Source organism: Coffea eugenioides, unplaced genomic scaffold (genome assembly GCF_003713205.1).
Source record: "Coffea eugenioides isolate CCC68of unplaced genomic scaffold, Ceug_1.0 ScVebR1_1566;HRSCAF=2436, whole genome shotgun sequence".
NCBI lineage: Eukaryota > Viridiplantae > Streptophyta > Magnoliopsida > Gentianales > Rubiaceae > Coffea > Coffea eugenioides.
In genome coordinates this window covers 1-9,463 of record NW_020861978.1, presented here as the reverse complement: position 1 = coordinate 9,463, position 9,463 = coordinate 1, and the positions used below count along the sequence as shown (strand labels likewise).

The 9,463-nt window shown below is 37.9% G+C and overlaps 1 protein-coding gene and 1 pseudogene across 1 annotated transcript; both read left to right on the top strand.

The window, feature by feature from the left end:
* The first annotated feature begins 627 nt into the window (after window positions 1-627).
* On the top strand, window positions 628-1,984 carry LOC113755551 (annotated as a pseudogene).
* A 3,723-nt stretch (window positions 1,985-5,707) lies between these two features.
* Window positions 5,708-6,502, top strand: LOC113755550. The gene has a single exon (XM_027299527.1). The coding sequence runs from the start codon at window positions 5,708-5,710 to the stop codon at window positions 6,500-6,502; it is 795 nt and encodes a 264-aa protein (XP_027155328.1).
* The last annotated feature ends 2,961 nt before the right edge of the window (window positions 6,503-9,463 follow it).

Genomic DNA, 9,463 nt, shown 5'->3' with positions numbered 1-9,463 from the left:
CTAGAACAATTTAGAAGAGAAGAAACTCTCATTAAGAGATCCTAGAAGAAAAAATCTCTCATTAGGTAATCCTAAGAGAAAATTTATTCAAATAAGAGAAACTAAAAACTATAAAGAGTACTTCCTCCTATGGGAAAAGACCAGATTTGGTCTTCCTCCCATGGGAGAGATGAAGAAGATTTTGATGGAAGAGTTCTAGAGCGAAGGGAGAGAAAGGAGTTTTACAGAGAGAAAGGAGAGAAAAGAGTTTAAGATGATGACTAACCAGTCTTGCAGTAATTTATAACTACTTTTACATTAGTTGAAATAGGGAACCTTAGAGTATTCATTTTCATCATCTTTTTACTAAGAGTATATTCTTCAATCTAATTCTTCGTTCCGTTCCCTGTACATGAGTCTTTAGAAAAACAGATCGTCTTCCTCATCCTTGACTACAGTTCATAATACTTTGAATGCTACTCTCTATTATGTATCAATTAAGAAAAATGTAACTACTCTATTTTTTACCAATTAATAAAGAAATAAAGCTTCATTCTATTCCTGCTTTCTAGTCAATCAATTACTGATTCGATATGCCATATTATAAACAAGAGTATCTAATTCCCAACTAGTAGCTAGCGCAGAACAATGGTGGAGATTGAACTAGCTGCAACGTCCACCACCTCTGCATCACCAACTCCCCTTTTGGTGAGCACTGGTGATTCAGAGGAGGAGGACAACGCTGAGGTTATTGCGGCTCATTGAGTCGTCCAAATGAGGAACCCCAACATCCAAAATCAGGCTTATCCTCTCACTCTCTCCTTCGGTAACCTCTCTTACAGCGTCAAAATTAGCCATAAACTTTACTGGTTTAATATCTTCTCCGGCACCAATAAGAGCAACCTTTCTTCTAAGGAGATAGAGATGAAAGTTCTGCTTAATGATGTCTCTGGTGAGGCACATAGAGGTGAAATTTTGGCCGTGCTAGGCCCCTCAGGGTCAGGGAAGTCGACCCTGATTGACGCATTGGCTAATCGGATATTCAAGGGAAGCTTGAATGGAATGATCACCCTGAGTGGTGAACAATTGGATTCCAGCTTACTCAGAGCGATCTCTGCCTATGTTATGCAAGATCACCTCCTTTTTCCAATGCTAACTGTTGAAGAAACTTTGACGTTTGCTGCTGAATTGAGGCTCCCTCAAATTCTCTCCAAATTCGAGAAGAAAAAAAGAGTTCATGATTTGATAGATCAATTAGACCATCAAACAGCAGTTCAAACCATCATCGGAGATGAAAAGCACCGGGGGGGCTGGTGGAGGACGCTGGCGAGTCTCTATTGGAATTGAGATCATAAACGATCCTATTCTTTAATTTCTCGATGAGCCAACCTCAGGACTCGACTCCACTAGTGCTTTCAAGGTTGTGAAGGTTTTACAGAGCATTGCTCAGACAGGAAGCATGCTGATCATGTCTATACACCAGCCAAGTTTTCAAATTCTTGGCCTATTGGACAAGCTGTTATTCTTGTCTCATGGACAAGTAGTCTATAGTGGATCTCCATCAAATTTGCCCTTCTTTATGGAGAACCTTGGACAACCAATACCTGCAGATCAGAACCCTTCTGATGCAATTTTGGATCTCATCTGCGATCTTGAATATTCTAGGGATGGGATTGACAGCATGGCCCAGTTCAATCAGATATGGCAGCAGCAATACATGGGTAGAGGAATAGGATCAGAAGTAAAACAATCTACTGCTAAACAAAGCCTGAATTTGAAGCAAGCATTCAGTCAAAGTCTGGATTTGAAGCAAGCATTCAGTTCCATTATTTCTCGAGATAAATTGGTATCTGGGACAACCCATAAGGATGATTTTAGTACTCCTACTTCTGTTGGAATGTATGCCCTAAAACAATGTATTTATTTTTATTTTATACATTCCTAAATTATATGTTTTATATTTTAATAACTTCTTATTTATCTGTTAAATATCAGATATAACTGATAAAGTCCTTAGAATGTTTACTAATGTGATGGTAGTCACAAGAGTTGATGACTATGAGATATCAATCACATTTATAGTAATATTCTTAAAATTTCCTAGTTATAGTACTAATGAAATAGGACATCTTTAGTACGGTAAAACTAGTACATAGTTAGCCTCTAATTAATGTAATTAGTGGTTGTTCTCATCAACTATGGTATGATGATACCTAGGCTAATGTGTAGATGATTTGGAAAGTACAAATGCATTGGAGTGATCCATTTAGAGATCCCGTTAGGATATCTATCTAGTGCCAATGGTGTATCTCTAGTGAAAAATTGTGTAAGTGATCCTACGACTTGAGATCACCATAGTATCTTGAGTGTGAATCGCTACATTTTGACTCTAATTACTTGTTACTCTTCGTGAGTGCCTTAAAGTGTAGAAGTTGGATGTAGTGTGAAGCATGTAAAGAAAATGGGTGATTGAGATAGGATTTACCACTCTGATAGAAGGAGTTGATATCCGGTTGGCCACTAGTGAGAAATTAACCCTAAAGTCGACTATTAGGTAAATTGAAGAATGTCTTCAATTTAACCTAATTAAGGGTAAATTTCGGGAACTAGAAAATTTAATTAGTCATCAGGGAATTGGCACTTATTCCTTATTCCTGACTAATTGGATATCTTTGGTGAAAGGATAATAATTACACGGTAATTTTTCACGGAAAGGTTAGGTCAAATTCCCTTGACTAATTCCGAATAATTGGGCAATCGCGATGTGTTGCTAGACACCGCTCGTGATTTATAATTATGGATTAATTATTTATTATAAGTTATGATAAAATAAAGTCATTTATTTTATCTAATTATTAAACCATAATTATTACCAATGCATTCGGGACCTATTGGGTCACACGCAATAGAGATTTAATCCTGGATTGAAACTATGTAAATTGTCGGGGTTTAATTTTAAAAGAAAATTAATCCCAGGCCTATTTGAACAGATAAGAGTAAATGGTTATCTCTCATCTATCAGATAATGATAGATAGAGTCTTGTGTGATGAGAAGTCTTATTGTTTTGATTTTGAATCAGACAAGAAGACTCATCATTCTATATTATCATATATCTCTCTCTCTCTCCAATTGATTTTTGGAGAGCTGATATACAGATACAGAGCGTGAGCGTCACATGAGAGAGAGAGAAAAAAATACACGTTCAAAAGAGTAAGAAGGCTAGCATCTTTTTCTCTTCAAGACATAGTTCGTGAGACGATCCAGGGTTGCTCTAGCGTGGATATCAGTAGAGACAGGACGACTGGACTGCTCAAGGGCTGACCATCCTCAAACAACACTGCAGGGAGACGCCGCTTGGATTAAGGTAATCCTAAAACTCTAGTTTTAGTACATCATACGTAAAATCTAGGGTGATTCCTGGATGGTTTTAGGGAAAAATTTTTAATTTTCCGTTGCGTAGTGTCCCTAAAACCCAACAGTGGTATCAGAGCCATCCCTAAGAATTTTACGGATGATGTTAAGCAATTTTGGATTCATGGATTAATACTGCTGATTGGATTTAATTAATATGCGAAATTTTGGGAAAATTAACTTTCGTTTTTCAAGAGAAAAAAAAAAGGGTTTTCATGAAAGGTTTTGAAAAACTGCGTTAAGCGCATGAAGCAGCCGCAGCCGTAGGTTTTCATAAGCACCTGGTTTTTCCTTTTTCCCCTTCTTTCGTGGATTTGGGTCACCCATGGTCATAGTTGATCATCTGCAAAAGTTGCAGGATGATCATTGGACCAAAAAAAAAAAAAAACCGACATAGCAAGTTTGCGTTAGCAAACCTTCGGCTGCTGCGATGTTGCGGCTGCAAGGGTTGCCGCCAACTGCTGCTGCCATGTGAGGCCATGGTGGTTTTCCTTGGTGGCAGTGGTATGTTGTACGCCTGGTGGTGGTTGCTGGGTAGAAGAGCTATGAGCTCTCTAGGACAAAACCGCAGCAAATTTGCTGCAGGCATCGGCAAGGGCACAGCAGCCTCCTCACGGTTGCTGCCCATGACCTGCGGTGGCTGCTACCAGGAGCCGCTGCCACTGGTGGTCAGTGGAGACTCCAGTGGTGGTGGCTGTTGCGGTGATAGCTCCGCTATCCAGCAAACAGGCGTGATAACGAAGAGTAGCAGCAATCAAGCACGGGAAAACTTTGCACCTTGGTGTTGCAGCCGAGTGGTTGCTTCCAGTGATCACCCTGGTGGTTGCCGCTGGGAGTTGCTGCCGTTGATGGTCGGTGGAGACCTCAGCGGTGGTGGCTGAAGTGGTGGTGTCCAGAGGTAGTTGCCGGAACTGCTAGAAAACAAGAGCAGTAGTGGTTTAGGAAACTATTGTTTTGAGAATTTGAAGTTTTAAAACTTTTGACAATTTTTTGAATTAGATCCCTTTTTAATTGTTAAAAAGTGTCATGGGATCTATTATTCATATTTATTAGGTTGGGAATTGATTCACAATTAATTTGATTAATTGGAATTATCTTTCCAATTATTTTCCTAATTTAGTTAGGAATAACCATGACCTAATAAAAAATTAATTTTACCAAAATTTCTCGCATATGCATGGACCCAAATTTTGTTTGGGACCTTAGGAATTAAATCCAATTAATCTATGAATTGAGATTGCTTATTTTACATGCTTTTCTTTTATTTAAAGTTGTTTAAATTGTGAAAATGCATGGTGGATGGTTGTGGATATAGTACGCAATATGATTGTGGCATTTTGGATGGTTACAATCATTCTAGGTTTGAATGGTTGTAATTAATTTTAAAATAGGGCCTGCGTGTCCTGCCTTTCTTATTTTCTAATTGTAATTTCTTTTCTCATCTAAATTCCCCCCGAATGTAACTCGGGGTTTCTTCTATACTATTTGTAATGTACAATAGATAGGAATAGATGATAGGAATTTATATAATTTATATAGAAATTGTAACTTTGAAAAGAAGAAAGGAGGCATACTATAACGAAGGGGTTCGTCTCGGTATTAAAGATTTTAGTCACATGCTAATTTTCCTAATGGCCGGGGAAATTAGTTTAGGAATATCCACAACCATCCACGATTTAAATTCATGTTTATACGTTTTTGAAATGGTTATATGCATGTTTATTGATGAGACCATACGAGCAATTTTTCCAAATTTTAATTATAAAATATTTTGGAAAAAGGAGACAAATCCCTCAACTGCAATATTAAATCAATGAAATACCTTCCATCATTATAGTTTAAAACTAGAGTAGTTATTAAGTGCTAGCTTGTTGGGATTCACCCAAGGCTGCCTTACTTACTACGTGTTTTTGCTATGAGAAATGTTCTCAAAGAATGATGGGTTTGATTTAACTAAAATTATGATTTGTTGGGATTCACTCAAAATCATTAATTTTAGAGGTAAGTGTTGGGTTGGTTCTTATAGATTTAAAGTCAAGAGTTGACGCCCAACTGAACTAAGAATTACAAATAAGTTGTAATTGGTGAAGTACCTACCTTTCATAATTTTTTTCGATTTGTTGGGATACACTCAAGATCGAAATAAATTAAGATGGGATCCTAGCCACTATGGAATTTTAAAATTCCCGAATCAATTTAAGAGGGTAATTGATTTGAGAAATATAGTGGAAATAAAATCATAATTTTTGAAGTTTTTATGATTTTATTAAACAAAACATTTTTCTAACAAATTCTATCTCTTCATTTTGTTGTAGAATGAGTAACAATTTGAGCCTTCGTACCATTCTCACTGATTGCAAACTTAACGACACAAACTTTCTTTATTGGCATCGCAATGTCCTACTCGTTCTCACTCATGAAAAAATTGAATATGTACTTGATAGGCCTATGCCCCAGGAACCTGAACCAAATGCTCCTGCTGCTGCTCGAAATGCTTATAAGAAACATAAGGATGACAATAGGGAAGCTTCATGTATCATGGTAGCTTCCATGACTCCTCAGCTTCAGCAGCAGCACATGAACATGGGGGCGTATGATATTGTACAACACCTGAGAGAGTTGTTTGAACAACAATCAAGGACGGTTAGATATGATACCTCTAAAGAATTGTTCAGGTGCAAGATGGCAGAGGGAGCACCTGTTGCTCCGCATGTCTTAAAAATAATTGGGCTAATTGAAAAATTGGCCGAATTAGGCTTTAAGATAGATCAGGAGCTGAATGTTGATTTAGTGCTCCAATCTCTGCCAGATTCTTTCTCACAGTTTGTTATGAACTATCAGATGAATAATCTGCAGCACACTTTGCCTCAATTGTTGAATGTGCTGAAAACTGCTGAGAAAGAAATCAAAAAGGGAAAAGGCTCTACTGGTGTGCTTGTCATTACTTCCTCTAAGAAGAGGAAGAGGCAAGAAAAGGGATTTAAGAAATCCAAAAACAAGCCCACCCAAAAGCCCAAAAAGGAAAGGCGGACCAGTCCAAAGCAACCTGCTTCCATTGTAATCAAACTGGACATTGGAAAAGGAACTGCAAGTCATACTTGGAGAGCCTGAAGCAAAAGAAGCTTGCTGAAGCTTCATCATCAGGTACATTTATGATTGAGATTAATGTGTCTACTTCCAAATCAGACTCTTGGGTATTAGATACCGGATGTGGTTCTCACATTTGCACATCTATGCAGGGTCTAAGGGATAGTAGAAAGTTGGGGAAAGGAGAAGTCACCCTACGTGTGGGCAATGGAGCAAAAGTTGCTGCTTTAGCTGTAGGGAATTATTATATCACTTTACCCAGTGGATTGATTTTAGAATTATTAAATTGTTATTGTGTTCCGGCACTTACTACAAACATCATTTCTATTTCCTGTTTGGATTTAAATGGGTTTCGGGTAACCCAGGAGAATAAATGTTGTTCTTTTTCTAAAAATGGTGTGTTTTATGGTTCTGGAAGTTGAAATAACGGTTTATATATTCTAGATCTTGATCATCAAATTCTCAATGTGAGTGGAAAAGGAATGAGAAAAAATAAACTAAATAAAACCTACCTCTGGCACTGTAGGCTTGGTCATGTAAATGAAAAACGCATCTCCAAGTTATACCAACATGGATACTTGAACTCATTTGATTATGAATCATATGATACATGCGAAGCTTGTTTACTTGGCAAAATGACCAAAATGCCCTTTAATAGAAAAGGGGAACGAGCCAGTGATTTACTTGGGCTAGTACATACTGATGTATGCGGACCAATGTCGATTACTGGTAGAGGTGGTTTTCCATACTTCATCACCTTCACAGATGACCATTCGAGATATGGTTACGTGTATTTAATGAAATACAAATCTGAATCCTTTGAAAAGTTTAAAGAATTCAAGAATGAAGTAGAAAAACAAACCAATAAAAGTATTAAGGTACTACGATCTGATCGTGGTGGAGAATACTTAAGTGACGAGTTTGGAGTTTATTTAAAGGATAATGGAATAGTTCCACAATGGACTCCTCCAGGCACACCACAGTTAAATGGTGTATCTGAAAGGAGAAACCGAACCTTATTGGACATGGTTCGTTCTATGATGAGCCACTCAAGTGCCCCAAAATCATTTTGGGGATATGCATTAGATGCAGCCTCTTATACTCTTAATAGAGTACCCACTAAAGTTGTCGACTCCACACCATATGAGTTATGGAAAGGAAAGAAATCAAATCTATCTTATATGAAGGTTTGGGGCTGCCCAGCTTATGTGAAGAGGGCAGAGTCAGACAAGCTTGAAGCTAGATCTGACAAATGTTTGTTTGTTGGGTATCCAAGAGAGTCTATAGGATACTATTTCTACAATCCAATCGAGCAATAGGTATTTGTCTCAAAACATGCTATATTTCTAGAGAAAGAATACATTCAAGAAAGAAGCAGTGGGAGTAGAATAGATCTGGAAGAAATTCAGGATCATCAAACAAACATTGAACAACCTATAGTAGAACAGCTTCAACCACATAATGATGAGGTAGATACAGAAGCTGTTGATACACAAGAGCTTCGTAGGTCAGTAAGAACACGCTCAACTCCCAAGAGATACCAATTTCTTGTGAGCCATAGCAATGATGTGCTAGTCATTCAAGATGACGAACCTACTACCTACCAAGAGGCAATAAGCAATCCAGACTCCTCTAAATGGTTAGAAGCCATGAATTCCTAAATAAATTCCATGTATGACAATAAGGTGTGGACCTTAGTTGATCCACCTGAAGGGATAAAACATGTAGTGTGTAAATGGATCTTCAAGAAGAAGACTGACATGGATGGTAATGTAGTTACCTATAAAGCTAGACTGGTAGCCAAAGGCTACAAGCAGAAAGAGGGAATCGATTACGATGAAACTTTCTCACCAGTAGCTATGCTTAAATCCATTCGGATATTGCTTGCAATAGCAGCATATCATGACTATGAGATTTGGCAGATGGATGTAAAGACCACGTTCCTTAACGGGACATTGCATGAGGATGTGCATATGACACAATCTGAAGGCTTTACGTCTACAAATAGTTGGAACATCCGATTCGATGAGACGATCAAAGAGTTTGGATTTCTTAAGAATCCGGATGAACCTTGTGTGTATAAGAAGGTTAGTGGGAGTTCGGTTGTTTTCCTTGTTTTATATGTAGATGACATATTAATAATGGGAAACAGTATACCGATGTTACAATCGGTAAAGGGCTGGTTGTCGAAGAACTTTTTCATGAAAGATTTAGGAGAAGCGGCCTATATATTAGGCATTAAGATCTATAGGGATAGACCTAAAAGGCTACTGGGTCTTTCACAATCTACATACATAGAAAAAGTGCTAAAAATGTTTAGCATGGATCAGTCTAGGAGGGGTAATTTACCTATGACTCATGGTATAAGCCTTTCTAAAAACATGTGTCTAAAGACACAAGTTGAGACTGATAAGATGCACAATATTCTATATGCTTCAGCAATTGGATCAATTATGTATGCTATGTTATGTACAAGACCTGATGTCTCCTATACTCTGAGTGTCACAAGTAGATTTCAAGCTAATCCAGGTGAGGGTCATTGGATAGCCGTTAAGAACATTCTTAAGTACTTAAGAAGGACCAAAGATTTGTTCTTAATATATGGAAAGGGTGAGTTAGAGCTCAAAGGCTATGCTGATGCGAGTTTTCAATCAGATAAGGATGATTGTAAATCACAGTCAGGCTTCATTTTTACTCTTAATGGAGGTGCTGTTTGTTGGAAGAGTTCCAAACATGACACCATAGCAGATTCTACAACAGAGACTGAGTACATTGCGGCCGCGGAAGCAGCTAAGGAAGCAGTTTGGATCAAGAAGTTCGTAACTGAACTTGGTGTGGTTCCAACCATTGTTGATCCGGTCACTTTGTACTGTGATAACAATGGAGCTATAGCTCAAGCCAAGGAACCTAGGTCTCATCAGCGATCCAAACATGTGCTTAGGAGATTTCACTTGATTAGAGAAATCGTTGCTAGGAATGATGTAA